Source organism: Drosophila willistoni, chromosome 3R, assembly GCF_018902025.1.
Source record: "Drosophila willistoni isolate 14030-0811.24 chromosome 3R, UCI_dwil_1.1, whole genome shotgun sequence".
NCBI lineage: Eukaryota > Metazoa > Arthropoda > Insecta > Diptera > Drosophilidae > Drosophila > Drosophila willistoni.
Window position 1 is genome coordinate 7,512,689 of NC_061086.1, and position 26,209 is coordinate 7,538,897.

Genomic DNA, 26,209 nt, shown 5'->3' on the forward strand with positions numbered 1-26,209 from the left:
CAGCTCTATCAAGGGGCTTTTATACCAAATCAAACGGATGGAATGTATTTTTTCCTTAAACCATAATACAGCTGTGAAAATATGTAATGTTCTTAGTTTCCCAGTCGTTGTCGCCGTCCTATAAATAGAGCAAGTCCAACTGTTTGGAGACCAGTTGTAAGCAATTTGGAACAGTAATCAACATGAACGCACTGGCTATTGCATTATTTGTTTCTTTGGCTGGACTAGCCACTGCGGTGGACTATTGTGCTTTGCCAACTTGCCTGGACAAGCACATCGCCTGCAACAATAAAGGAGTAAGTGCATCGCCTTACATAGTTGTTCTTAAACTATTCGATTCTTTTTCAGAATTTCAGTACCGAATGTCCTAGCAATGTACGAGAAATTAAAATCGAAAGCCATCACAAGTTAATCCTTAGTCTCTTCAATGATCTCCGCAATAAAGTTGCTGGTGGCTTGATTGAAAAACTTCCCAAAGCCGTTCGTATGGCCAAAATGTCCTGGTGCGAAGAGCTTGCTCATCTAGCCCTCTTCAATGTAAAAACCTGTGAATCCATAGCCGACAAGTGCCGCAGCACCGAACGATTTGCCTATGCAGGACAGAACAATGCCATCTTTAGCTACAGCGGTGCCGAATCCGAGTACACGGATGCCGAAATTATTAAGGAACAGATTGAGAAATGGTTCTCTGAACGTGCCAATGTCTCACCCGAAATTCTCTCTAATTTCCCTGAGGAACTGCCCAACAAAAGCGTTGCCAAGTTCACCATTGCCGTTGCCGAAAAGAATACCCACATTGGCTGTGCCGCTGTAAGGTTCTCCAAGGACTTTTACAATCACTTTGTGCTTACTTGTAACTTTGCCACCTCCAACATTGTTGGACAGCCCGTGTATACACCCGGAGAGAAGGCAACCTCTGGTTGTAAGAACCGCTATGGAGCTGCTTTCGATTATCCCAATTTGTGTTATGCCAAGGAGATTTACGACAACGAAAGGGTGATCCAGGGCATGAAAGGAGTCTAAGTCGTCATAAATGAAGTGAGAATTTATCATAATAAATAGTTAAATGATGAGCATTTTAATTTATAGTTGAAAAATATTTTGGTGGAAAACTTGGGGAAGGTCTCTCTTAATAGTCGGTTTTAAAAAAGTACATAAATTTCTTTCAAGAGTGCATGGGAAATGTTTACACACTGCAGGTGCGAATAAAATTGGTGAAAATTGATCGCTCTATCCGACCCTGATGTAACTGGTGATGCCTTCATTTCGCACTTTAAACAATTTTCTTAAAAACGGCGATGACATCAGCGAAGCGTGTTATTGATTGCTTACAGATTTTAATTCATTTTCATCTAGTTTACTTTATTTGTTTAAATATATCCATATCATTCAAGAGGTATTCATTATTCTTGTCCGCATCTTTGTCATTTCAATTTGAGTTTTTTGTTTGTTTTTGTTTTACATATTAAACACACAGTATCACAATCTTACACAGGTATACAAAACATTAGCTACTTATTTGCAACAGGTTTCCATTGATGATACAAAATGATTTCTTATGTGAGTGCAATAAATTACTATTTAAAACTTAATTAAGTGTAGGGTATCCCTCAATAAGATCACGATGTTGACGGATATTTTGGGAAGAGTTTGTTTTAGTTAGTCAAAGATTTTGTACTAAAATGAGATAAATTATAAAAAACAAATAAGAAATCAGGAAAAAATGGTATGAACAAAAATAAAAATAATTTCATCAGAAATTAAGTAACCGGAAGGTAATTGAATAAGTTATTCCGGTTTTAATTACACACAAATATCGTATGGGTTGCATAACCGATATAAAGAGTCGGAACTATTAAATGAGAAACATTATGATGAGGAGGATGTAGGGAAGGGTAAAGGATTCGTAGTGATCTAAAACTATATCGGTGGAACTTTAGGCATTACTTTTCCTTGGGCTGCTTGTCGAAGAGATATTCCTTGGCCATCGTATAGGCGAGTCCAATAGTCAGACAACTGACAACTGTTCCTTGGGCGGCCACACGCAATTGCATAAGGAATACACTGGTGCTCATTGTGCCACGATGCTTGTATTTGTAGGCGCCAATCAAGCCAGCTGCCACAAAGCCAGCGATACCTGGACGAGATGAGGAGTGGAAGAAAAAACGAAAGTTTAGTTGTAATAGTCGTTGTAGTTTTGTTGCTGTTGCTATCCGCTGCGTCAGCTGATAAATGCCAGACAGCATTGACACCAATACACATGAATTTAGCTATCAAAAAAAAAAATAAAACACACGCGCCAAGGTCCAGATGCTAAAACCCCCAGTCTACGTCACGGATGTGCTAATACCCCGCAATTACATTTCCTCTTTAGCGCTTATTCTTATTCTCCAACATTCTAACAGTTATATCACAAAATAAAAGATGATGAAATGAGAAGGGAAATTTTGAAATAATTGGGGTCAATGGCATCTACCGTTATGTCACTTGTAAATTGCCTCTCATTAGGTATTTTCTTAAGTTACATGGTCAAGGTCAGGGCCTAGTCACGTACACTTCACCCACGCAAAAAACAAAAAACTTCCACTGTGACGTCACAAATCACCTAGAATAAGCGTGTGCTTTTCACGTCCAAGACACTTACCAACCAGCATAAAGGGCGACTCCTTGGCCTTTCTCGCCAATTTGTTTGACTGCGCTACATCTTCTTCACTTTCGAAAAAGGATTTAGGAGCACTCATTTTTGATTTCGCAGGATATTAAAACGGTCGAAATTATAGTTAATTACAGAGAAGCAGAGGAACGATCTGATTCAACGGGAAAAAACTGACTGTTAGTGATGGTAAATCAATAGTTGGCGCCACCGATAGGTTGACAGTTAATTGATTTTATCGAGCAGACCCGTTTTTGATAGATTCATAGCTATCGATATTCGATAAATAAGTTCTCGATAGCTTACATTTTCAATTCAAATTAATTTTATTACTGTTAGAGCTTTTTCTGGCGAGCTTCCAAACAATTTGAATCATAAATCCCGTAAAGTATAACACACCAATTCCAATAAGATAATATGCATAGACAGTAAATTGCTCTGGTGTAGTGAGATTGAGATTGCCTGTCTCAGAAACTACCACCAAAGTGAGAAGCGATTGGATGATCAAAGCCAGAAAGGTGTTAATGCCAAAGATCAAGGCAAAACTATCCTCCAAAAGGCAGCTAGCCAGCTCAGCACTATACAAATACATACTCAAAGATAATTTCTCAACAAAAAAAGGACATACTTTTCTTACCTAGCTACAGTTATACTGAAACCATATAGTCCACCAAAAAGCACATAACCCAAATATGACATATAAACTGTGGATGTCCAAGTGCTAAGTAGGACGCAACCTCCTTCCAGAACAGATAAAAAGGCCAAAGAAAGTAGGCTGGTTCGAGATTTTAAGCGGCCCACATGCAAATAACCAGCCAAAAGCGAGGAAAGAGCGGCCAAGGCGGTAAACGCCGCATCCACAGCTCCGTTCCACACAATCTATGGGGAATGGAAGCAATAAAAACTAGACAGCCAAAGAATTAAACACTCACTTCCGGCTCATCATCAAAGGATTTCCACAAAACTTGCATATAGTTTGTAATCTGTAGATAACCGGCCAGACCCACAGCGTACCATAAGCTCCATTGCAGGGCAATAGGATTAGTATAGGCATTATGGAAGTGTGACCACAGGGTATGTACATTGTTTCCAGAAGATTGTGGAGTTTCTTGTCCCTGGGCAGTAGTGCCTTTTGTAGCCTCCACTTCAGCTGCATTAGTTTCTATCGGCTGACTGGCAGTAGTGCCTTTTGTAGCCTCCACTTCAACTGCATTAGTTTCTATCGGCTGATTATCACTCTCCACTCGAAGTTTGGGTTTCTGATGGAAATACAAACTACTCTCCACTTTGGGCAGTCCAAATGCCCAGAATAAGGCTAGCACTTGGCCTTCAAGGAGGATTTTCAATTAGATATGAAATACAATGTGAGTTTGACTACCTACAGCTGACTGTTATGTACAATAGCTCCTTGAAGTTCATCCATTCCATGCCGATCATTAACTGGGCCAATGATGAAGCCACAAGTTTCCCCACAAACATAGCAGCACGCGTGTGGGAAGTGACTCGAGGATAATATTGCTTATCGACCTTGGCATAGATGTACGTATAATAGGCGACCTCAGCAGCCTGATAGAATCCGTAGAATACTTCAGCAATTTGCATGCCCAATAGCGATTTGATCCAAATCAACAGACCCCAGCAAATAATGCCAGCTAATGCATTGGCTATAATCAAAGGTTTGTACCTGAAATTACCACAACAACTGAATTACACTCTATTGATAAGTATGCACTGATTTACCAAACCTTAAAAAGTCAGTGATAAGGAACACAATAAACAAAAGTGCCAAATAGGAGTAGGTACCAATGGGATAGACCTGACGAATGACCTGATCCGGGGTGACATTGTACCATTCACCCATAATAATTTCCGCATGATAGGACTCCGATGGTCGCAATTCACGTAAGAAACCAAATACACATAATAAACAAGATATTTTCAACCAAGACGCTGCCATTCTGGATGCTAATGTGCCGTTCCGTTCCGTTCCAGAAACCTATCTAATCGTGAGCTCTAATACTACTAATGCTCACTACCGAGCTGTGTCTAGGTTTCCACTATTTAATTATAATTGCCCACCGTTGGTAGGGTTGGAAGTCTGATAATATTATGAAGTGTATACATGGGTTTTCTGTTTTGATGGTTTCTTTAGTATAATCAGAGGCCGGCAATTAGAGATTAACGATCGAGTCAGCGTTCACACAACGTTCATGATCGGTGGAACTCAAATTGGAGAAGGTGCATATTTTTCGCCCATTATCTGGCGGCAAGCATTATAAATATCTTAATTCCCACTAATTATAAAATAGACTGTTAGCATGCCACTTAGTTAAATTATGACCAAAGATTCCAGACTAAACCTTCGTCGTCCCTGCCGAAGTGCTTATACCCTTGCCTTAAAACAAATGGATTTGGAAGCTTATGTATCGATTTGAAAACAGTTAGGAAACTAAGAGACTCTTTGATTATAGCTCAAACCAGTGTTATTCCCCGCAGTGAACGAACGACCTATGTAAGTATTAACCGGAAGAAGTATAATTGGAGATGGCTGTGACGTTAGAGTGTACATATATGTAAAAGTTGTCCGATCACTATATTGACTTTGTCATATAAACTTCAAGACATTGTAAAAACTTATGACGAGGCGTCTACAGTTTTCAATTTTATTTTTAACACTAGGAAATATCTCCTCGGCAAATACTTTTTTACATGGATATGATACAAGATAAAAAGGTACAATAGAAAAATGCTCCACAATCATGATCATTAAGTACTTGCATAGGAACATTCATAGTTACAAACTAAATAACTATACTACAGTTTAAGACACTTAACAATAAGTACATAATGCCGTCTATACAGCTGTCTATTTTATATGAGTTTATTACTTTCTCTGTGATCGTCTCGTAGCCAGATATATTCCACAAGCACTGATATCAGGTAGATAAGGCCGACGACAATAAAATAGAATGCATAGACCGTGTATTGGCCAACAGCATTAAGACTCAGACCGATGTCTGAGACGACTACAATGGTCAATAGCGATTGAAAGACCAGGGCGAGCAATGTATTAAAGCCAAAAACCAGGCCAAAACTGTCCTCTTCCAAATTGCGGGCAACTTCAGCGCTGGCAAGCGTGATGGTGAAGCCATATAGACCGCCAAATAATATGAATCCAACATACGACCAATATATATCCTTTGTCCAGCAACAGATCAGTACTGCGCCTCCCTCCAGAGCCGAGAGAATGGCCAAAATGAGTAGACTGAAACGAGGTTTCATGCGTCCAGTGTGCAAATAGCCTGCGGCAAGCGCCATCATCGCAGCTAAGGCAGTCAGAACCGCATCCACAGCACCATTCCAGGCAATCTGTGGCTCTGGTTCGATGACTTTCCAAAGCACTTGCATATAATAGGTAACCTGAAGATATCCCGCCAATCCAATGGCATACCAGAGACTCCATTGCAAAACTCGGGGATTTGTATACGCATTGTAAAAATGAGACCAAAGTAGTTTCATTGCACCGGGCTGCTTCGTAACGATGGTCTGTGACTGGGCCTCCGCCTCTTCAGCATTCTGTTCGATCTGACGATGAAAATACAAACTCTTGTCCACTTTGGGCAAACCAAATGCCCAAAACATGGCAATTATTTGGGCTGTAGACACAAAAGAACGTTTTATATAAATTTGGTCAATTGGTAGTTAATTGATAGCAACTCACTGGTTAGCGTTATATAGTTCAGCTCCTTGTAGTTCATCACATCCAAATTGATCATCAGCTGAGATGTTATCCCTGACACAAGTTTGCCCACAAACATGGCAGCACGTGTATGCGATGTGACTCGAGGATAATATTTCTTATCCACCTTGGCGTAAATGTATGTATAATAGGCAACCTCGGCTGCCATATAAGTTCCATAAAAGAACTCCAGAATTTGCAGTGATAACAGACTTGTTGTCCATATCAGCATGCTCCAGATAATCACACCCGCAGCTCCAATCGTTATAATGAGAGGCTTGTATCTGGAAAGGAAAGTTCAATTGGACGATGATTCAATGTTTAAATTTAGACAAACGTTAATAATTAATTGACAACCACAAAATCAAGTTGTCTTGAGTTGAAAATATTCTTGTTTTTGTGTCAATTTAGCATTTCAAGGTATTGCAAAATAATAAATCGAAAGGGCTTAAAATGCTGACAGTGAAATATAGAAAAGACACACTTTAAGCCCATAAAACGTGTTCAAAGAACTTAGCCATTTAATTAAAACAGTTGCAATTAACAGATTTTGAAACACTTGTGCCATAGTAATCTATTAAAAACATTTGATGGAAACTTACCTCAAGAAATCCGTAATGAGAAATACAAAAACCAATTGCACCAGATGCGAATATGTACCCACTGGATAGACATCTTGAGTAAGCTTTAAAGATGACAAATTAATTTAAATTATAGTAAAACACTGTGAATGTTTATTCAAGTCTTTGACTCACCTGAGTTTCGGTAATATTACGCCACGGACCCAACAGGTATTCCGTAACATATGGCTCTGAGGGACGTATTTCGCGAACAAAACCAAAAACGCACAATAGGCAGGAGATTTTCAGCCATTCCTTCATTTTGAACGGTCAGTTTCAATTATTGTGCAATAGTTAAAAAAAAGTAAAGAATATATATTGAAACACCGCCGGGTTCTAACTTTCTTTGTCAAAGATGTCATCGGACCGTAATGTTTAATCTAATCTCAATGTTTACTCCTTGGGCATTATCACAGTTTTGACTTTTTGTCTAGGTTTATACACTGATTTTCTCTCGGCTATTAGATAATTGAGAATTTATACACTGATAGGCCAATGCACAAAACGTTGCGTTCTCATTGACGTTGGCGGCCCGTTTGCCGGTTCGTCTCCACACTTCATTTACACTTATTTTTGAATGTCACTCACACACACACAGACACACACACGTGCTCGCTCCGACACAGATACAGCTACAGCCAGTTGTAGATACGGGAGCTCACAGGTGTTCGGTTTGGGGCTTGGATTGAGATTGCCGCCCTTCGGACAACCTTACCTCACTCAACCCACCACCGACAACATGCTCATCGATAACGCTGGCAATCGAGTGAATATTTTCATCACAACTACTACAACTAATTTAAAACAATTTGCTGCGGCAATAAATAAGTAAACAAATTCAATTCCGTTCTGTCTGCTCTGTTGCTCTTACGTCATGCGCGGTAAATTTTCTCGTACTACACTTGGCGAAACGGGTGGCGACATCTCTTCTAGATAAACAAAAAACTTAAGTTTTAAATAAGCAGCGATCCCAATTTCATCTCAAATTTCGAATTTCTTTCCAAAAATATTATGAATTAATTGCAAAATAATTATTATTCTGAGGTTTTATTATTTTGAATTTAATTTCTTAAAATCGTTTAAGATTTTAATTAAAAAGATATTATAGAATATTCGTTCATTTATTTGAACTGCAGTAAATTTAGACATCCTTGTTCGTTATCCTCCAATATTTTATCTATAATCCATTTTCAAAGTATCCAAATATATAAAACAAATCTGAAAAACTTCATATACATTTTTGTTCAAGGTGTATTTCACAGCTGATTTTAACGTAAACGAAAGTATAACACCACAATAAATGTTGTTTGTAAAAAATACATATTTATTTTAGCGCTCACATTTAAAAATTAGTAAATCTGATGGATGTTGTGTTTACCGAGTATTTTCTATTATTATAATTATTACATTTATTTCTTTTGATGTGAGTAGGGGGTGGGGGGGAGAGGTTGTTTTTAACAAATTTACAGAGTACAGAAATCTATTTACACACACAAGAGGATTTGGCTTACAAAATTTTATGGTTTTTTCGAAAACTTTACTTTAAAAATTTGTTTCTTTACAAGCTAAAAATTGGCCACAATTGCGGAAAGTTTCGAAAGAAGGATAACATGGTAAAGGAAAGACAAACAAAAAAAAACAATGGGAATCTTGAGGTTAGACTCTTTAAGCATTTGTCGTTGATTGTTCCATCGCCAGATGGGAGAGAGATTCCCATCTCCTCTGTATTATAACCTATTGCTGGGCTATGGGCGTAGCATGGGATGCCGTTGTGGTGGCGGTCGTTGCTGGATCCTCCGAGACGCTGACAAACTCTATGGACGCCGAATTGATGCAGTAACGCTTTCGTGTTGGCTTTGGTCCATCCTCGAAGACGTGTCCCATGTGGGCGTTGCAGCGGGCGCATCGTACCTCTGTGCGTATGCGTTCTGGATGTTTAATTAGTAGTAAAATATTGCCCCCTTTTTATTTTAGTTTTGTAAATTGGAGATTTTGTTTGTTGTTTTTGTTTTTTTTTTTTTTTTTTTTGCGGTTTTGCGTATTTTTGAGATTAATTTGCATACGATTCGAAATTGGGTTGAATTTAACAGCGCAATTTTTTTTTAAATTTTTGTTTTTGTGATCAACATTTTGTTTTGTTCATTAAGAAATTGTTGAAGGTTAAGTTAAAAAGTTAAGAATATAATAAAAAAAAAATAAATTGCGAAAAAATAAATGTAGAATGGGTGAGAGGGTAAAATATGGTAAAAAAAGTGGAGAAAGAGGACAGAGAGTAAAGCAAAAGCAAAAAAATAAGCAAGAAATGGACGGCGGCGACAGATGAAAAATAATTCAATGAAATTAAATTCAATTTATTGAATGATTTTGTTTATATTTTTTTCGAGGTTAATATTAAAAGCAATGTTCATGTTACAATTTTTCACAAATGAGTGTGCGGGTGTGTGTGTGTGTGTGTGAGTGGGCGTGGTTGTTGGTGTGCGTGTGTTAGCAAAACAAACCCCCGGAGTAGAACATTTAGTTTCATTTTGTTTGAAGCGATTTGTTAAAAATAAAAGAGAAATAGAAAAATATACGAAAAATACACATTATTCAGTATGTTTGACACTATATGGATATATACATGTATATATATATCCGGTTTAATTTTTATATGGTTTGGCTAGAATAGTTTTAGTTGTATGTATGGCTGGGTGTACATGTAATAAAGCGAAACCAAAACGAGAACCAAAATTAAAAAATAAACAAAATAAAACAAAAATAGAATGGATTTTATAAATCATAACCAAATATAGTAAAATCACCAACAACAAATAGCTATATATGCGAATAGAATCAATTAAACTTAATGGAATACATACATACATACTCACATACATACATATATGGTTTTTAAATGGGGAGAAATGACAACAATTATGACCGGAACTGTTGACAATTTTAATGTTAGATGACGGTTTTGGGATTTGAAGAACGAGTTTAATAAACTTTAAAAGTTTACGTTCTTATAAACATTAAAACTTGATTCATTGTGTTATATATTAATGTAATAAACAACTACATATATGAAGCAATTTTAATCCCTGATTATAATTCTCACTGTGAATCGATTGTAGATGGGATAAATAAATGAAAATGCCTATAATTTTTGATCATAAAACTAAACAAAAACCAAACAAATAAATAAAATCCGATTTGGTTGACAATGGATTTGAAGAAAAGAAGAAAGTAAATATAGTCTTGAAACCGAAATATGCAAGAGATAAAACCAAAAATGAAGTATCTTAATTATTGAAGCTGAAAACTCTTCGGCCCAACCGAATCCAACTGAATTGTTCAGTAGTTCTCATTAAATATATATATATAAATACATAACAATTGTATATCTCATTAAGTTTCTTTTTCGTTTTTTTAACATTTTGCGCATAAACTCCTATAAAATTTTCTATATAATTTCAAATATATTTAACACAAAATCTTTAATGGGTTTTTGAGATTTCGTTTTAGCAGCTGCTGCTGGTCGGAGTATATATATACATATGTATATATACATATATATATTATGTATATATACATATATATATTAATGAATATCTATATATACGTAGATATTATGCATTATTTTTTGGATGATGTTGTCGTGCCCGCTGCTGTTGCTGCTGATGCCGACGCTGCTCCACCTGCTGCTGCTGTTGCTGTTGTCGATGGAGCCTTTTTCACAAAATCAATCGATGCCGAGTTGATGCAGAACCTGCGATGCTTTGGCGGTGGTCCATCATCGAACACATGGCCCATGTGTGCCGAGCATCTAGAGCAACGCACCTCAGTGCGTACCATGCCTAACGTTTTTGAAATGACTACTATTGTTTTAATCATATATTAATTTTTTTTGGTTTTGTTGTGGGTCGGTGATAAGGGGAAAATTTGTTTTTGTTGGAATGTCAAATTGTTGATTCGATATGGTTTTTGTTTTGTATTTTCGATTTGGGATAAAAGACAATTAAATTGAATTAGGAATTAATTTGTAGTCATCTTCAGTTTGTCGCACATTCAATTAATCAATCTATAAGAACAAACAACATTGGTTTTGGCCATATCTTTGACAAGCGGTTAACAAACACAATCAGCAGCGAACACACACAACTACAGTAAACTCTTTATATACATACATATACAACATACATTACACACACACACACACACACGTAGTAACAGTTAAGAACCTTTAAATTACAAGCAAAACAACTTTACTATAAAATAAAGCAAATATGGTAAAGGAAAAAGACAATACAATACAAGTTTGCAATTTTCATTGAACTATCAAACAATTAGACCAGAACTTTTAATCATCTATGATCGCAATTGCTTTAGATAATATTCTTAAAAGATACTGAATGATTTTCTAAAGATTTTAGTTATGGAGTAAGTATAAACTAATATCACTTCGATTTGATAAATGGAAATTGTATATATAAAACGCTCTACACTTCTTGTACCACATTTTAGGTTAGTATTAGGAGGAGAATTTGTAATTATTTCAAATAAAATATTTAATTTTAATAACTACCATGACTAAATTGTATTTTCGAAAGTCTCGCATAAATATTATAGCCATCATATCTAGATTATTATTTGATAATTCATCTTGTTGAGTACAATTTTAAGAACTGTGCACTCTTTTTCATGTAATATTAATATCATTCTGGCTAGCTGATCCCTAATCGTAAGCAAAAAATCTCAAATCAACAAAATTTTGTGCAACATACAGGTAATAATAATAAAAATTTAAATCAAAATAAACGAAACTCAATTGAACTGAGAAACGCATTATAAACTTGTACAATTTAAAGTGCTGAACGTATCTAGACAATATATATAAATGTCTATATATTCATATATATCTGTACAGGACTCTAATCAGCTTACCTGGTATACTGGCATCGCGATGTAATGTCACTTTGCCCTTATCGAGAACATCATTGAATGCTGGCCAACCACAGCCTGAATCATATTTCGTGTCCGAGCTGAATAAATCCTGATGACAGACAATGCACTGATACACGCCCTTTTCATAGTGTTTATTATAGCAGCCTACAACAATGTCATGACAGAGGAGAAGGAGGGAATACGTTAAAAAGGGTTCGTCCATTCTTTTCCATATAATTATATCATCAATACACCACGGGAAGGTGGGGTAAAGTGTTGTGTATTGATGGCTTATAGGGGGTGTGGTCACCTGTAAAGGGCCGCTCGGTGCCCGCCTCCTGGGTAACCTGATACTGCATCGGTGTAAGACGTTTGCGCAGCTCCTCTTTGTTCACCGTAATCTTTTCAACTTTGTTCTCCATGTTGTTTTTGTTGTTGTTGCTGCTGCTGTCGGTTTTGTGGTTGTTATGACGTGAATCTGAAATTTAAGTAGATTGTGGTTAAATAAGTTTTGCATAGTTTCTCTTTCTATAGTTGGACAGAGATAACCAAAATAAACTCCCTGCAGAGTGTTAAAGGTTCATAATTACACAATTCAAATGATTCTAGATTGCTCTGGTGACATCGATCAATTTAATAACTTTCACTATCTTTTAGCCAAGATTATTTTAAAATTCTTGTACACACTTATTAAGCACTTGATACATAATTAGATTCTAAAAACAACTAGCAACCTTATCAGTAGACACTTTGAGTTATACTCATATTTTACTTTAAGTTCTACATACACAGAAAATATGATTGCCCTGCAGGTTTCTGTCAACAATGAATTGCAAAACGCGGCGAATAGAAAACCTCAAAATTTAAAACCATCATAACAATAATAAAACCATAAACCGAACGATTACCAAATGAATGAACAAGCACAAGTCTGTGCAACATCTGCATAGGTGTTAACAGATTTGTTAAGTGGCCAAGAAGAGGCGGTTCGACTGGCCGACTAGCCACTACAAATGGAGTGCGGCAACCAAAACGCATTAAGTTAAAAATACATACCAATTTTTTTATGTTGCTCTTGCACATAAAATAGATGGGCTTTAAATAAACAATGCAACGAAAACAAAAAAGAAAACATAACAAAAGAACGATAAATTGGGCTAGAAGAACTAGCGAAGTGTGTCGAAAAAAAAATTGGAAATAAATAGAATCAATTTGATAGAGAGAAAAAAAAACGACAATTTGAACTAGAAATTGCAACTAAAATTAGAAATAAATTGCCAATCGATTCGTATTCTATAGGTGATTAATCAAATGGCCCATTGTACGAGAAAGCATATTGTCTATTGTGTTGAATATCTATTTATAAAGCTGTCAGGAGCGTAGTTAGATTTTTTTCTCCAGTCCAAAAATGTACATAGTTGGAATACCCTTCAGTGTTTCTTCTACGCCCATGCCCCATAATTTGGTTTGAACATGGTTGTGTGGGTGGGGCTCCCTTCCATCTTGCTGCCACTCACCTGCTGCCAAGTAGCGTAAATTTAGAGGAACTGCAACTGCAATTGGCTTGCACTTGTTAGCACTGACACTAAGTGCGAAATTTCGTGTGTGCCTCAGTGCGTGGCGAGAAAGTGAAAACATCTTTTTATTTTAATGTGATTTATAATTTCTCGTAATTAGATTTTCAGTGACAACAAAACAAGGTGACGGCGACACGATGGCGGTGGCAATGCTTGCTCTTGGCTTTACTTTGGTTATTTAATCGAACACACAGAGGGAAATGTAAATCAAAATTGGAAAATGGGGGAAAAGTCAATGTGTGTTTTCCCACCCACACAAACACACACACACACCTACATACACAGAGCACAGCAAACCAATATTTATGCAATTTTTAAATGACTTCCGTCTTTTGGCGTTCTATATTTTGCCCACTTGCTCTCCCTCTCTTTCTCTCTTATTCATTGGGAGCTCTGTGCTTCTGTATGTACAAATGTTTGTGTGAGGAGAAAGCGCATTAGAGAGAAAGCCGTTATTGCTCAATTGCACACAAACGTTTAATGAAGAAAATTGTCTAACAAGTAGAATTGTTTAATACATATTCTCTCCCACTCTTTAGCGCACTCCTTAGCAATTTTCCTGTCAATGTCAGACACACAAATTGATGTACACATACATACATATATACATACATGTATATTAATGAATGTCCTTGAACGTTTTGAAATTTGCTCACCTGCCGCCCCCTTTTGGTTACACTTTGATTTGCCTTTTTAAAAAAATGCTTCTATTTTTGGCTTTTGTTTATAAATGTTGGTTTTTTGAGTTTTCAGTCGAATTTCGCGCGAGTGAAAATGTTGCGGCGCCAGCAAGGGAAAAAAACTAATGGGGAAAAATTTAAGCGTGCGAAAACAACAACAATCTCTGTGTATCAGCTGTTCGATAAGCATTAAGTATCGGACACTGCCGATAACTATCGCCACTAGCACTTGTCGTTTTCATCGGTGCAATGTATCGAAATTGGTTGCCCATCTCTACAGTATTGTTTAGTATCTCGCCCCCAATTTTTCATTAAAATTTATTATAAGAAAAGTTAATAGAAACATACCAGTTGAAATGATTGAGAAATAATATAGAAGCAGAAAGCAAATGCGATTTTGAAAGTGCATTTTTATGGCTAACAGTGATTGAAATTCTGTGACAAGAGGGGCGTTGACATCGACTTGAAATTAAGGGCGACAACAACAAAGAGACCAAAGCAACAAAAATAGGAACATACTCCAAAAAAACCAGCAGAGAAAAAAACAAACAGAAAAGTATTAAGAATGAGTAATCATCGATACAATCATGGTGGGGGCGGCAATTACATGCATCCCCGCATGTCCTATCCACATCATTTCACCTATGTTAGCTCATGTGTGAAATATATGATCTTTCTGCTGAACTTCATCATTTGGTTATTTGGTAAACTATTATCTAAAACAAAAATCATTTGAATTTCTAATCATTCTTTCATTCTTTAGGCTGTCTGCTCTTAGCCATTGGAGTGTATGCCTTTATGGACAAGCTAAAAGATGGCAACGGTTGGGTGCGATTGGAATCTGTTTACGATGTGATATTCAATATATCATTAGTCATGATTATTGCTGGCATTGTCATATCAGTAGTCAGTTTTGCAGGCTGTTTGGGTGCATTGAGGGAAAATACATGTCTCCTGAAATTCTATTCCATGTGTCTGCTTATGTTTTTCCTAATGGAAATGGCCATAGGTAAGGCGAAAGAAATATATATTGTTGATTCATTTATTAATTTATCTCTAATTGCAGCCATCATTTGCTTTGTCTTTCCGCAAAATATGAACTCATTTTTGGAATTTCAGTTCACCGATAAAATTATTCATCTGTATCGTGATGATTCAGATTTGCAGAATTTCATTGACTTTGCGCAGCAAGAATTCAAATGCTGCGGCTTAAGCACTGCTGGCTATCAGGATTGGAGTAAAAATGAATACTTTAATTGCTCCTCACCATCGGTGGAGAAATGCGGTGTGCCATACAGCTGTTGCATTAATGCCACCGATATCAGTTCGGGTCTTGTAAACATAATGTGCGGCTACGGCGTACAGGAGAGTTCTGTTGCAGCAGCCAGTAAACGCATTTGGACAAATGGTTGCATTGACATTGTACGGGTCTGGGCTGAGCGAAATTTGTATGTGATTGCCGGGGTCGCCTTGGGAATAGCTTTGCTGCAACTGTTTGTCATCTATCTGGCCAAAACTTTGGAAGGTCAGATCGAATTGCAAAAGTCACGCTGGTCGTGAGTGCCATATGATCCGTATATATACGGATATCCATGCGATGAATTATATTACACGAACACTCGAATGTGAGCTGCAGAGCTCGAATATGCTCAAAGGTCATCATTTTCTTTATATTTATAATCTGTTTAATTTTCTTTTGGCTTGCCCTATATGTGTTCAGATTCAGATTAGTCGATTTTAACCAAGGTTTTTCTTCATGATTTTTTCAACTTGTATTATCTACTTTTGTCTTGCCCTAAAAGTCTTCAGATTACTCAAATCTTTATATTATTAATGTAGTTTAAAACTATATATTTCATATGTATTTATTTTTAGCAATGCAAATAATCATGATGTAGTCAAAAATTCAAAACCCTTTTAGAGTAAGCAAATTACAAAAAATTTAATTGCAATAATTATATTAATTCAAAAAGACAACAAACTCTCAAATTTTTTCTCCAACCTTTCCCCTAAATGTCTTCAAATTACTCAGATCCATATAACCAACCTAGTTTTAAACTATATATTATATACATATGTATTTATGTTTAACAATCTGTGTAGTCAAAAATGATAACTCTCTTTAGACTAAGCAAATTTACAAATTTCATTTGTTTTTACATTTGCAATAATCGTATTAATTGAACAAAAAAAAAAAAGACAAAACACACATAAATCTATGTATATAAAGATAAGCATTAATTTAATTAAGGAATGAATATGCATTTAAAAATGACAAAACAAATACCAAATTGCAAGATGCACATTCGTTGAACAACAAAACGGAATGAATATATTTAGAATTATGAACAAATTTTCAAAAGTATATGTGTAAAAACTTGTTGTAGTACATATACATAAATACTTTAAATATATATAAATATACCAAGAATGATCAAAAATGAAAAATGAGTGTTGCACATAATTCTCAGATGAAATCGGACTTTCTCGAAGCAAAATTATTTCACAAATTCCAAGACTGAGAAAAGCAAAGTGAATAAATAATCATTATCGCATTTCCAAATCAATGAAATTTCTAGTAATTGTTTGATAGGCGGCTCACAGATGACTATTGTGAAATATCTACGATTTCAATATGTTTCTTTTCGTCCACATTTTGTGAACTGATAAGCAATTCTAATTACAGGCCTCCCCCAGAGCGATAAGATGCCCACAGAATTCATTCTATTCAATACGATTAATATGCGCAAGTGCTTTTTATTCCACACACATACTACGACTTTTATAAAAATGGAAAAAAAAAGTGTGGGTTAGGCTCGGCCCGTCCCTCCTTTTCAATATTTAATGATACTGCGAATACTCTCGCCTTTGTGCATCAGTTCGAACGCCTCATTGATCTTTTCTAAAGACATTTCATGCGTAATAAACTCATCAACAAGAAGATCCTTTTTCAGGTAATCCTCCACTAGTTTTGGTACATCGGATACAGAACGCCAGCCACCAAAAGCTGAGCCCTTCCACACGCGACCAACAACCAATTGGAACGGCCGTGTAGAAATCTCTTGACCAGCGCCAGCAACACCAATAATAACCGAAGTGCCCCATCCTTTGTGGGTGGCCTCCAAAGCCGAACGCATGGTATTGACATTGCCAATGCACTCGAAGGTATAATCAAAGCCTCCATCGGTCAGATCAATCAAATAATTCTGGATCGAACCCTTGTCGGCGGGCACATCTTTGGGATTGACAAAATCGGTAAAGCCAAATTTCTTGGCCAATTCGAATTTTTCAGGATTAATATCAATGCCATAGATTTTAGCAGCACCGGCCTTTTTGCAGCCCAATCCCACGGCCAGACCAACCGCACCTAGACCCCAGACAGCGCAAGTGCTTCCAGCGTCGACCTATCAGTAAAATATAGTATCAGAATTCAAATTAAGGCTATTAACCTTGTGCCACCCGTACCTTGGCAGTGTTCAGAGCAGCTCCATAGCCTGTTGATATTCCACAGCCCAGAAGGCAAACTTTCTCCAATGGCGCCTTTTCATTCACTTTGGTCAACGAAATATCTGCCACAACGGTGTATTCGGCAAACGTCGAGGTGCCCATGAAATGGAACAACTGTTGACCCTTGCAAGATAACCTTGAAGAGCCATTAGGCATGACGCCAGCTCCCTGGGTAACTCGAATCTTTTGACATAGATTCGTCTTTCCGCTCTTGCAGAATTTGCATTCATCGCATTGGGGAACATACAAAGCTATTACATGATCTCCAGCCTTAAACTTGGTCACTCCTTCGCCAACGCTTTCAACAATGCCGGCACCCTCATGGCCCAGAACTACCGGAAAAAGTCCCTCCGGATCAGCTCCACTCAAAGTGAAGGCATCTGTGTGACAAACACCTGTAGCTGTGATCTTGATACGAACCTACACCCACGCACACACACACACAAATGATAAATGTTTAATACATAATTTAATACAGTTAGACTTTGATTCCGTACTCACTTCGTGGGCCTGTGGTGGTGCAACTTCAATATCTTCAATGACCAGCGGTTTCTTGGCCTCCCATGCCACAGCAGCCTTGCAGGTAATAACCTGGAATTGAATACATGATCAATTAGAATTTATTAATTAACACATGTAAATATATAATTACTTTGCCTTCAGTAGCCGACATCTTGTCCGTGGAAAAGTTTGCGAAAGAATAGCCGGTAGCAGTGTTGCCATTTTGGCTTATTTTAAGCTAGATCTGGATTATTTCAAAATGAAATAGCTTGGAAAATGGTTAAAATGCTTATAGCTTGAAACCTAGATTATTTCAAAATTCAAAAAGCTTTTTTTGGCTTTAAAAAAATTTCTACATAAAGGTTTTTTTTAGAGATTATAAAGTATTTTTATGATCATTTAAAGGGGCAAACCAAACTAAAATAATATTTCTCGAAGACTTTTGGTATTTTGTGCAATTTTGTGCCTAAATTTATGGTTAAATTTCGTTTGGTTCGTATTTGGTCATTCTACAGCGATATTGAGCGATATTAAGTTTGAGAAAATGACTTCTTTTGATGAATTTAAGGAGTGGCTGCGCAAAGTCCCAACAGACCCCACAAAACCATATTGCTCCTTTTGTAAAGCGACAGTTGGGGCTAAACTATGTGAATTGCGGCAACATGCCGCTACCAAAAAACATGTCGCGTGCATGCATGCAATACGCAAACAAACAAAATTCAATTTGTTCCAAAGTCATTAAAAACAGAGGAACAAGAGGTTGCATTGTGTTTATATATTTGATATATATTAATAAAATAAAATTTATATTAAATGTTATACACCAAGTGTTTTTATAGTTAGCTTATTTTAAAGCTTTTTTTTAATATTTAGCTTATTCTAGCTTATTTTTTCCTTAAATCTAGCTTATGGTGACTCTAAATTTCTGGCAACACTGGCCGGTAGTGCTGCAAAAATATCGCAGCAAATTTGGAATTATATATATTCGAACTATGAGTGAATTTGCCATGTTCGAGTTCGACTAGGGTATCGTGGGGAGGTTTGACTTTGTGGGCATATTAGTTAATATTATTTATTATTGTTATAAATTAGTATTATCATTTACAACCACATGCCAGGCCCTGGCTGGGATTGAAGCCATGATTCTAATCGATCTCGGCCATTCAGACAACTAATCTACTTTCTCATTTGTTATTACATGTAATAAGTTAATTATTAGTTAAATTAGTAATTACATTCTTATCTAGTAATTAGATTCTTAATTACATCTCAAATTTCTCCTGCAGGCTGCCGAATTGGCCAATAAGAAAGTAAAAATTTACTTGCTATTGTGGCGGAGAGGGCGATAGAGAAGATCCGTTAGGAAATGTAAAAGGATTTTGAATATACATAGTTATCTTCCAAAATCGAAAAATATCCTCTTATCCTTCTCAGGCTTAGGGAATATGAGCTTTGTGCCCAAAGTAAGTTTACCATTAAAATGTGCTGTGTGTCCTTGCCAATGATGTCCACTTTCAGATCTTCGTCATTTACCTACAAGCCTTGACGATTGCAGGCAGGTACTAAAGTATCTTTCAAAGACAATTCAAAGGGAGACAATTGCAGCGAGCATAGATGGAGGATGTCGCTTGAATATTGTGCTGTTGTGTATGATGTAGCCTCACAATGTGCGTTCTTTCAGAGGCCACCCCATCTTCTGATTGAATATTCAAGGAAAGTATCGGGGGCAACGTTTAATTTAATGTCAGGTTGTTAAACATTTTCTTTTTTTCAGCTGCATGTGGTAATAAAATATCCCTTTTGAACTACATCGTCTGTCTCAATGTCTTTGTTGATCTTTCCCCAGAGAAATTCTTCATACTCCAATGGCTATGACGGTTTGAAAATAGAAAGTTCCTAGTGTTATTGGCGCAATTGCAAAACAATTGTAAAGCGCAGGCGCCAAGTTCAGATGGTTTGCCATCTCTTATATTTTCGATGTAAACATTGCCCGCCCAACCCAAATGCAGCGCAAATTAACGCAAATTCGGCACAAGGACATAAATAGGGCCAGGAAAAATCAATATCGAATAGACAACAGCGGCGACAAGGGCCGGAAGTGCATTCTTCTTTTTTTTTTTATACAGAGAGCGTTGAATAACTGAAGCAAGAAGTTAGGAAAAATGGTTATGTAGTCAAATTTTTTCTCACAAGAAAATAAAAGCATTGACAACAACAAAAAATGGTTGGTAAGGGCTCTAGTGGCTTGCCCATTGATATGGGTGTAAATGCTGGGACAAAGGAACGCCCAGTTTTTATACCACCAAGAAGACGTCAACAAACAAAAACAGATCCCAAAAAGACAAACTATGTGGATCATATAGTCAATGTGCAGGTAAAATTGACGATTATAAAACAATTTGATTTGCCATTTAATATGAATACATTTCCCAAAGGCACAAAATCGTCCCAAATTATCGCCATCAAATCCAGGACTCGAAGAAGAGTTACTCAAATCGAAATTGATTATTAAAAATAAACAGCCACTGCCCCAGTTGCCCGGTGAATTGGGTGTTCCTGGCCATGGCCAGGACACACTGGCTAGCACTCATTCGGCCAGTTCTACACAGCATAGCCAGAAGTCGGCACGTTCTACAACAAACATCAATGCAGAGCTCCAGAACTTTGAATCGAGGTCAACTTCTCAACGTCACGGTGAGAGCAGCACAGTGACTCCAAGTAGTTGTTGCTATTCGGAGAGTAGCCTAAGCAAATCACAGGATTGTCTCAGCAATAGATCATCGTCAAAGAAGCGTGTTAACATACGGACCAGTGATCTACCCGTACGAAATGGAGCACAGCGTTCTTCGCCAGATATAGCAAACTATGAGGATCTGGAATCGGGGGAGACCAGCGTTCTTAACACCTATGACCAGAGTCTGGAACGCTATCAGTCACGCAAGGCAGCCGATGGTGGCAATTATCTGACCATGACCGGTAAGGATATAATCAAGCTTCGATTGGGCCAACTATATTGTATAGTCCAGTTTAGTTGAAATCTCTAACCTAACATTGATAAATCTTTTTAGGCACCATAAAGAGAGGACGTAAGAAGGGACAATCCATTGATCTACAGATCAATATTAGCCGCGAGGAACTGGAGCAGTTGAATGCCCATGCCATGGCCAATGAATCGCAAAAACAACGTAATCTCTGCTGCACCTGCAGTTGTGGCATTGGGCTACACATCTTTCTCATTTCACTCATTTGCTTGCCCTTCGTAACGGTTATATCGTCGGTATATTCCTTTTATATAGGTACTCTCACCTGGTATAATATGTTTAACTATTATTGCGAAGAGAAATCATATTTCCATAAGATTTTCGTAACACCTCTACTTTTCATGGCCTATCCCCTGGTCATAGTGTTGTGCACCTTTGGCCTGGGTCTCTATTCCGGCTTCAAGCAGTTGAGTCTGCAATATAGCAGCTGGGTAAACGACATCACTGACATTGAGAAGGGCTTCTACGGCTGGCTATGTGGTTTCCTTCGCATGCCCGACTGCAGCCCCTATGAGGTAGTCATATTGACCGATATTTGTGTGGCTCCGCAGGATCCGCAGCGTTTGCATATAAATAAGCCCCGACAGGAGTTGTCCATGTAATTAACAGACAGTAAATCGGTTCTGATTCAACCATATGTGTGATAAAAACCAAAAAACCAAAAAACCAAAAAAAAAGAATAATACGAAAATCGTAATTCCAGTATATCTATGAAATATATATTGTATGTACTTACATACACTCGTACTACTAACTCAAAGTTCAACTCATTAAGTTTCCTTTCACCAAAGATTTGTTCCTTTCTTTAAGCAACTCCATATATTTAACTAACACATCTACTTAACTATATGAAAATTTCAGCTTTAGAAAACAAGTAAAACTAGATATTAAGTGGTCAACATAATCCAAACTTGAATTAGCATTTAAGATCATATCAAAAGTAAAATATAGATGGATTTCGATTTCTCGAAACGATTTGACATACTCTTGCAAAGAACAACAACAATATTTTCTAATCAGAGGAAAAAAAGTGACTATATATTTTTATTTTTTGTTAGGTTTAAAAAAGTTTTGATTTTTTAACTTTTAAGTTTCGCACAAGCAAAACTTTCCAATCGAAGATAATCCCAATTGACATTAACATATTTAAAGTAATTGAAAGAAAATTAATTGAAAATCTTTAAAACTTGATTCCAAAAAACAAATTCTATAACTTAAAATGATGTAACGAAAGGGACAAAGTTTTTGTATACGATTTTACAGTGAATATATCGGCCAAATTCAGTATTGAAATAAAAAACGGATAAAGCCAAATTATAAAATGAAATTCAAAAGATATGCAAGGGTATAAACCAAAAACAAAAAAACGATCTTTAAAATTGAGGCACTAGCCAAACAGAAAAGTTTGCTTTTCTTCCAGTTTCCAGCCGATCTTACTACAATAATTAAATATATTTCAAAAGCATTTGAAAAACCGCATTTAAAAAATTGTGCATTTATCTAAAGAATCAAATAAAATAACAAATAAAAAACAAAAACACTGTCATATAAGTATTAGTTGTGACAATGTATTGTGCTTTAGTTTATAAGTCGAAGAAACCAGAAAAACAAAAGTAAAAACAAGAAATGGTATAAATGATAAACACATTAACATATACATACATATATACATTATATATTTATGTATAAGTAAACGTTTTTAAATAGAAATTCTAAATGTTAAGAGAAATAGAACTTGCATATGTATATCAAATACACTGAAAACTTATTGAAATTAATAATTTAGCCAGAGAAATAAAGCCAATAAAAAAAGCACTTAACTATATCACAGACCAAAGCAATTAATGATTATATACTGGGTGGGATTTATGGCGAACCAGTTATGGGGCTAATTAAAATGGGGAACAATGCCTGGGAACACCAGGGAAAGGCCGGGGGCCCTTTACTACTCTTATTCCGCACCTGTTAAAATACAATATATTTTTCTAATAAATAGTTTAATATGCAAATAAGTCAGGTTATTGCGTTGTTCAGTGGCAATTGATATACATATATACCAATAAATCCGAATTGACTTGAATTTCAGGAAACACGTGGGAGTCGCTAGCTTTTAGGGACAGCTTTTGCCATCAACAGATTAAATGTTAGCATAAACCTAATGTGTAAATAGAGAAACAGCTGTTTTTTAAACAAAACAAAGAGGTGTGTCTCCCATGTAAAAAAAAGTTCATTTGTTTGCCTTCAAGTAAATAGAGTCTCTCACAGCCCACAGACATATGTATGTACGTATATCTACATATACTTATACTATATACATACATATGTATGTATAATATCCATCACACATCTATTACTACATACATACATACATATATGCGATACAGAGAGCAGTTGAATATTTTGTACATAAATTTTTAGTTCTAAAAGAGCATTCGAAGCGTTTGGTTCAATAGAAATTATGGCAGCGGCATTAGATGATAATTTGACAGCAGTTTTGCATGGAATTGAGGATTTACGTTTGGTAATGTCCAAAAAATATAAATAATTGTAAAATAATTGAATTAATAGTCCTTATTTTCATTAGGAACAACGTCCCATACCAGAAATTGCTGATGATGGTAAGTTTCAGAGGAGTTTATCTATTATTTAAAAGTCAGTTTTATTTTTTACATCGTTTGTCTTATAGAGGTTTTACTGGCCATGGATAGTGTAGGGATTTGTGGCTCCGATGTCCATTATCTGGCACATGGACGTATTGGTCATTTCATTCTAACCAAACCCATGATTATTGGCCACGAAGCTGCTGGAGTTGTGGCCAAATTGGGTAAGAAAGTCACCAATTTGAAAGTGGGTGATCGTGTGGCAATTGAACCGGGTGTCCCATGCCGTTATTGTGATCATTGCAAGCAGGGCAAATATAATCTATGTGCGGATATGGTATTCTGTGCCACGCCCCCGTATGATGGCAATTTAACCCGCTACTATAAACATGCGGCAGATTTTTGCTTCAAGTTACCCGATCATGTCAGCATGGAGGAGGGTGCATTGCTGGAACCACTCTCGGTGGGTGTCCATGCTTGCCGTCGCGGTGGTGTGGGCTTAGGATCAAAGGTTTTGATTTTGGGTGCCGGACCCATTGGCTTGGTGACTCTGTTGGTGAGTGTCATAATTATGGAGAACAAATGTCTTGATAATCCTTTTGAAATCTTGCTATTTCAGGCTGCTCAATCAATGGGAGCTTCAGAGATATTGATAACAGATTTGGTACAGAGTCGTCTAGATGTGGCCAAAGAACTGGGAGCCACACATACACTGTTGCTCAGCGTGGATCAGAGTGCCGAAGATGTGTCCAAAAAAGTTCACGAAATTATGACCGAAGAGCCAAATATTTCCATAGATTGCTGTGGCGCTGAAAGTTCAGCACGTTTGGCAATTTTCGTAAGTGAACCGAAAAGAATTATGGAAGAGAATTTCTATTTTCAACCTAAGTATGTGTCCATGTAGATATATACAAACATTATCTATTTCAGGCCACACGATCTGGCGGCGTTGTTGTAATTGTTGGCATGGGAGCACCAGAGATAAAACTACCATTGATAAATGCCCTGGCTCGGGAGGTGGATATACGTGGCATATTCCGCTATTGCAATGAGTAAGATAAAAACGAATCCTCCGGCTGTCTGTCTAAACATGTATGTTTCCATAGCTATTCTGCTGCCCTGGCTCTGGTGGCATCGGGTAAAGTGAATGTCAAACGGCTGGTTACCCAGCACTTCGACATCACGGAGACGGACAAGGCATTTGAAACATCTCGTCGTGGTCTAGGTGGAGCCATTAAGGTGATGATACATGTCCAACCCCGCGATACTAATAATCCAATTAAATTTTGAATAAACAAAGAAAAATACCTGAGATCTCTAATGTTTTTTTTATTATTAAACTTCTTCTTGGTTTTGGGTGAATAGGAGGCGTATGTCATTCAATGCCTGATCGGGTGCCCTTGGCTCGCCCTTAGCATCATAACCCTTGAGTTCGGGTCGTATATTCTTGCATATTAACTTCAGATAATCTCGGGTACTCCCCTTCTTGCCGCTAAAATTAAAATGCATAGCAGATGCACGCCATGAAGCAAATCCAACACAGCCATAACATCTACTCCAATCAGACCTGGCTGTAAATTGAACGCCCAAATAGTTTTTCGATTTGTCTATCAGGACAATACGGATTTTCTCATTGGCCAGCAACTTGGTCAGTTTGCGTAAAATGCCCAACTGTTGGGGCCAATAGTAACAGGCAGGATCATACAACATTATCAGATAATCAGTTTCCCTTTCGTCTTCCAGATCAAAGAAGTTACGTGGTTTACGAACAATTGGTGACGGTTCCAGCACTTCCGCTTGAAACATTTGCCCCCCAAGCAATTTATCACAGAAATCCTTTAAATACTTTTGATTAAACAGCATGTGAAAGACATAAATACGATTGTTATGCTCCATCCCAAGGACACGAGGTGGCACATCGGAGCGATAACTTCCAAAATCCGCTGGATCGAGGGCACTACTCAAATTCTTTATGCTGTGTATATCCCGCATAGCAATATGTATCCGATCCTCGTATTCCTCGGCTAGTTTCTCCAACAATTTAATCCATTTGTTAAGCTCAACGGCATGTTGTTGAAAGTAATGAAAAGCCACTATCCATTGTTCGTCAAATATAGAGAGAGATCCAGATCGAAGGTCCTTTAATTGCCGCGGTGTTGCCCACGTCACCCAGAAATCTCCGTTCTGATCAGTCAGCGAAATCTTTTCCAACATCACAATAATGGTAATTGCTAACTGTGTAGCTCAAAGCCAGAAACATTATTCGTTTATAAACATATGAATTTCGGCAAACCAATTTCACAATAAGAGCTTTGAGTTGAAGCTTTACTACAGCTTTCACAGTGGTACAAAAGCGAAATTCTTTGAG

General features: G+C 37.0%; 10 protein-coding genes across 15 annotated transcripts; 4 read left to right on the forward strand and 6 right to left on the reverse strand.

Moving 5' to 3' along the window:
• The first annotated feature begins 153 nt into the window (after nucleotides 1-153).
• On the forward strand, nucleotides 154-1,082 carry LOC6650276 (antigen 5 like allergen Cul n 1). Its single transcript, XM_002073139.4, has 2 exons — nucleotides 154-296; nucleotides 349-1,082. Exons 1-2 carry the CDS (start codon nucleotides 183-185, stop codon nucleotides 1,021-1,023), a joined length of 789 nt encoding a protein of 262 aa, XP_002073175.1. The 5' UTR covers nucleotides 154-182; the 3' UTR covers nucleotides 1,024-1,082.
• Nucleotides 1,083-1,345: 263 nt separating this feature from the next.
• On the reverse strand, nucleotides 1,346-2,841 carry LOC6650277 (HIG1 domain family member 1A, mitochondrial). Its single transcript, XM_002073140.4, has 3 exons — nucleotides 2,645-2,841; nucleotides 1,948-2,137; nucleotides 1,346-1,677 (listed from the first exon to the last, which is right to left on the reverse strand). Exons 1-3 carry the CDS (start codon nucleotides 2,739-2,741, stop codon nucleotides 1,656-1,658), a joined length of 309 nt encoding a protein of 102 aa, XP_002073176.1. The 5' UTR covers nucleotides 2,742-2,841; the 3' UTR covers nucleotides 1,346-1,655.
• Nucleotides 2,842-2,955: 114 nt separating this feature from the next.
• On the reverse strand, nucleotides 2,956-4,652 carry LOC6650278 (thiamine transporter 1). The gene is made up of 5 exons (XM_023180358.2): nucleotides 4,399-4,652; nucleotides 4,036-4,337; nucleotides 3,586-3,980; nucleotides 3,291-3,532; nucleotides 2,956-3,231 (listed from the first exon to the last, which is right to left on the reverse strand). The coding sequence occupies exons 1-5, from the start codon at nucleotides 4,608-4,610 to the stop codon at nucleotides 2,964-2,966; spliced, it is 1,419 nt and encodes a 472-aa protein (XP_023036126.1). The 5' UTR covers nucleotides 4,611-4,652; the 3' UTR covers nucleotides 2,956-2,963.
• Nucleotides 4,653-5,268: 616 nt separating this feature from the next.
• Nucleotides 5,269-7,818, reverse strand: LOC6650279 (thiamine transporter 1). Its single transcript, XM_002073142.4, has 4 exons — nucleotides 7,148-7,818; nucleotides 6,995-7,077; nucleotides 6,375-6,676; nucleotides 5,269-6,309 (listed from the first exon to the last, which is right to left on the reverse strand). Exons 1-4 carry the CDS (start codon nucleotides 7,271-7,273, stop codon nucleotides 5,525-5,527), a joined length of 1,296 nt encoding a protein of 431 aa, XP_002073178.1. The 5' UTR covers nucleotides 7,274-7,818; the 3' UTR covers nucleotides 5,269-5,524.
• A 495-nt stretch (nucleotides 7,819-8,313) lies between these two features.
• On the reverse strand, nucleotides 8,314-14,368 carry LOC6650280 (methionine-R-sulfoxide reductase B1). 6 transcript variants are annotated; one of them, XM_023180339.2, is made up of 4 exons: nucleotides 13,453-13,650; nucleotides 12,246-12,413; nucleotides 11,936-12,100; nucleotides 8,314-8,973 (listed from the first exon to the last, which is right to left on the reverse strand). In XM_023180339.2, the coding sequence occupies exons 1-4, from the start codon at nucleotides 13,571-13,573 to the stop codon at nucleotides 8,747-8,749; spliced, it is 681 nt and encodes a 226-aa protein (XP_023036107.1). In that variant the 5' UTR covers nucleotides 13,574-13,650; the 3' UTR covers nucleotides 8,314-8,746. The 6 variants fall into 6 exon arrangements, with proteins under 6 accessions (XP_023036107.1, XP_023036109.1, XP_023036110.1 ...); XM_023180341.2 differs by having other exon boundaries at nucleotides 8,314-8,940; nucleotides 13,453-13,646; XM_023180342.2 differs by lacking the exons at nucleotides 8,314-8,973; nucleotides 13,453-13,650 and adding exons at nucleotides 10,613-10,869; nucleotides 14,169-14,368.
• Nucleotides 14,369-14,441: 73 nt separating this feature from the next.
• On the forward strand, nucleotides 14,442-16,603 carry LOC6650281 (tetraspanin-33). Its single transcript, XM_002073144.4, has 3 exons — nucleotides 14,442-14,896; nucleotides 14,956-15,201; nucleotides 15,259-16,603. Exons 1-3 carry the CDS (start codon nucleotides 14,758-14,760, stop codon nucleotides 15,750-15,752), a joined length of 879 nt encoding a protein of 292 aa, XP_002073180.3. The 5' UTR covers nucleotides 14,442-14,757; the 3' UTR covers nucleotides 15,753-16,603.
• Nucleotides 16,604-16,924: 321 nt separating this feature from the next.
• Nucleotides 16,925-18,409, reverse strand: LOC6650282 (alcohol dehydrogenase class-3). The gene is made up of 4 exons (XM_002073145.3): nucleotides 18,352-18,409; nucleotides 18,201-18,290; nucleotides 17,658-18,119; nucleotides 16,925-17,596 (listed from the first exon to the last, which is right to left on the reverse strand). Exons 1-4 carry the CDS (start codon nucleotides 18,370-18,372, stop codon nucleotides 17,027-17,029), a joined length of 1,143 nt encoding a protein of 380 aa, XP_002073181.1. The 5' UTR covers nucleotides 18,373-18,409; the 3' UTR covers nucleotides 16,925-17,026.
• Nucleotides 18,410-19,720: 1,311 nt separating this feature from the next.
• On the forward strand, nucleotides 19,721-22,209 carry LOC6651507. Its single transcript, XM_002073146.4, has 3 exons — nucleotides 19,721-20,574; nucleotides 20,636-21,176; nucleotides 21,269-22,209. Exons 1-3 carry the CDS (start codon nucleotides 20,422-20,424, stop codon nucleotides 21,841-21,843), a joined length of 1,269 nt encoding a protein of 422 aa, XP_002073182.1. The 5' UTR covers nucleotides 19,721-20,421; the 3' UTR covers nucleotides 21,844-22,209.
• A 1,450-nt stretch (nucleotides 22,210-23,659) lies between these two features.
• LOC6651508 (sorbitol dehydrogenase) lies at nucleotides 23,660-25,153 on the forward strand. The gene is made up of 6 exons (XM_002073147.4): nucleotides 23,660-23,762; nucleotides 23,826-23,859; nucleotides 23,928-24,397; nucleotides 24,461-24,679; nucleotides 24,772-24,893; nucleotides 24,948-25,153. The coding sequence occupies exons 1-6, from the start codon at nucleotides 23,700-23,702 to the stop codon at nucleotides 25,129-25,131; spliced, it is 1,092 nt and encodes a 363-aa protein (XP_002073183.1). The 5' UTR covers nucleotides 23,660-23,699; the 3' UTR covers nucleotides 25,132-25,153.
• Nucleotides 25,151-26,113, reverse strand: LOC6651509. The gene has a single exon (XM_002073148.3). The coding sequence runs from the start codon at nucleotides 26,053-26,055 to the stop codon at nucleotides 25,177-25,179; it is 879 nt and encodes a 292-aa protein (XP_002073184.1). The 5' UTR covers nucleotides 26,056-26,113; the 3' UTR covers nucleotides 25,151-25,176.
• Nucleotides 26,114-26,209: the final 96 nt, after the last annotated feature.

What these genes read in the sequence shown, in the direction of transcription:
- LOC6650276 (XM_002073139.4), top strand. Translation starts at nt 183, where the DNA reads ATGAACGCACTGGCTATTGCATTATTTGTTTCTTTGGCTGGACTAGCC. An exon ending in TCGCCTGCAACAATAAAGGA is followed by an intron (nt 297 to 348) that starts GTAAGTGCATCG and finishes ATTCTTTTTCAG; the next exon opens with AATTTCAGTACCGAATGTCC.
- LOC6650278 (XM_023180358.2), bottom strand. Translation starts at nt 4,610, where the DNA reads ATGGCAGCGTCTTGGTTGAAAATATCTTGTTTATTATGTGTATTTGGT. An exon ending in CTTATCACTGACTTTTTAAG is followed by an intron (nt 4,338 to 4,398) that starts GTTTGGTAAATC and finishes TGGTAATTTCAG; the next exon opens with GTACAAACCTTTGATTATAG. An exon ending in ATTGTACATAACAGTCAGCT is followed by an intron (nt 3,981 to 4,035) that starts GTAGGTAGTCAA and finishes TCCTCCTTGAAG; the next exon opens with GCCAAGTGCTAGCCTTATTC.
- LOC6650280 (XM_023180338.2), bottom strand. Translation starts at nt 13,573, where the DNA reads ATGTTTTCACTTTCTCGCCACGCACTGAGGCACACACGAAATTTCGCA. An exon ending in TTTACGCTACTTGGCAGCAG is followed by an intron (nt 12,414 to 13,452) that starts GTGAGTGGCAGC and finishes CTTAAATTTCAG; the next exon opens with ATTCACGTCATAACAACCAC. An exon ending in TCGCGATGCCAGTATACCAG is followed by an intron (nt 10,870 to 11,935) that starts GTAAGCTGATTA and finishes TTAAAACAATAG; the next exon opens with TAGTCATTTCAAAAACGTTA.
- LOC6651509 (XM_002073148.3), bottom strand. Translation starts at nt 26,055, where the DNA reads ATGTTGGAAAAGATTTCGCTGACTGATCAGAACGGAGATTTCTGGGTG.
- LOC6651508 (XM_002073147.4), top strand. Translation starts at nt 23,700, where the DNA reads ATGGCAGCGGCATTAGATGATAATTTGACAGCAGTTTTGCATGGAATT. An exon ending in TTGGCTTGGTGACTCTGTTG is followed by an intron (nt 24,398 to 24,460) that starts GTGAGTGTCATA and finishes TTGCTATTTCAG; the next exon opens with GCTGCTCAATCAATGGGAGC. An exon ending in ATATTCCGCTATTGCAATGA is followed by an intron (nt 24,894 to 24,947) that starts GTAAGATAAAAA and finishes ATGTTTCCATAG; the next exon opens with CTATTCTGCTGCCCTGGCTC.
- LOC6650277 (XM_002073140.4), bottom strand. Translation starts at nt 2,741, where the DNA reads ATGAGTGCTCCTAAATCCTTTTTCGAAAGTGAAGAAGATGTAGCGCAG. An exon ending in GTCGCCCTTTATGCTGGTTG is followed by an intron (nt 2,138 to 2,644) that starts GTAAGTGTCTTG and finishes CATCTCGTCCAG; the next exon opens with GTATCGCTGGCTTTGTGGCA. An exon ending in GACAAGCAGCCCAAGGAAAA is followed by an intron (nt 1,678 to 1,947) that starts GTAATGCCTAAA and finishes ATCTCATTTTAG; the next exon opens with TACAAAATCTTTGACTAACT.
- LOC6650281 (XM_002073144.4), top strand. Translation starts at nt 14,758, where the DNA reads ATGAGTAATCATCGATACAATCATGGTGGGGGCGGCAATTACATGCAT. An exon ending in CTTCATCATTTGGTTATTTG is followed by an intron (nt 14,897 to 14,955) that starts GTAAACTATTAT and finishes TTCATTCTTTAG; the next exon opens with GCTGTCTGCTCTTAGCCATT. An exon ending in CCTAATGGAAATGGCCATAG is followed by an intron (nt 15,202 to 15,258) that starts GTAAGGCGAAAG and finishes CTCTAATTGCAG; the next exon opens with CCATCATTTGCTTTGTCTTT.
- LOC6650279 (XM_002073142.4), bottom strand. Translation starts at nt 7,273, where the DNA reads ATGAAGGAATGGCTGAAAATCTCCTGCCTATTGTGCGTTTTTGGTTTT. An exon ending in GTAATATTACCGAAACTCAG is followed by an intron (nt 7,078 to 7,147) that starts GTGAGTCAAAGA and finishes TCATCTTTAAAG; the next exon opens with CTTACTCAAGATGTCTATCC. An exon ending in CTCATTACGGATTTCTTGAG is followed by an intron (nt 6,677 to 6,994) that starts GTAAGTTTCCAT and finishes TTTCCTTTCCAG; the next exon opens with ATACAAGCCTCTCATTATAA.
- LOC6650282 (XM_002073145.3), bottom strand. Translation starts at nt 18,372, where the DNA reads ATGTCGGCTACTGAAGGCAAA. An exon ending in TGTCGGCTACTGAAGGCAAA is followed by an intron (nt 18,291 to 18,351) that starts GTAATTATATAT and finishes ATTCAATTCCAG; the next exon opens with GTTATTACCTGCAAGGCTGC. An exon ending in CACCACCACAGGCCCACGAA is followed by an intron (nt 18,120 to 18,200) that starts GTGAGTACGGAA and finishes GCGTGGGTGTAG; the next exon opens with GTTCGTATCAAGATCACAGC.
- LOC6651507 (XM_002073146.4), top strand. Translation starts at nt 20,422, where the DNA reads ATGGTTGGTAAGGGCTCTAGTGGCTTGCCCATTGATATGGGTGTAAAT. An exon ending in ATCATATAGTCAATGTGCAG is followed by an intron (nt 20,575 to 20,635) that starts GTAAAATTGACG and finishes CATTTCCCAAAG; the next exon opens with GCACAAAATCGTCCCAAATT. An exon ending in CAATTATCTGACCATGACCG is followed by an intron (nt 21,177 to 21,268) that starts GTAAGGATATAA and finishes AAATCTTTTTAG; the next exon opens with GCACCATAAAGAGAGGACGT.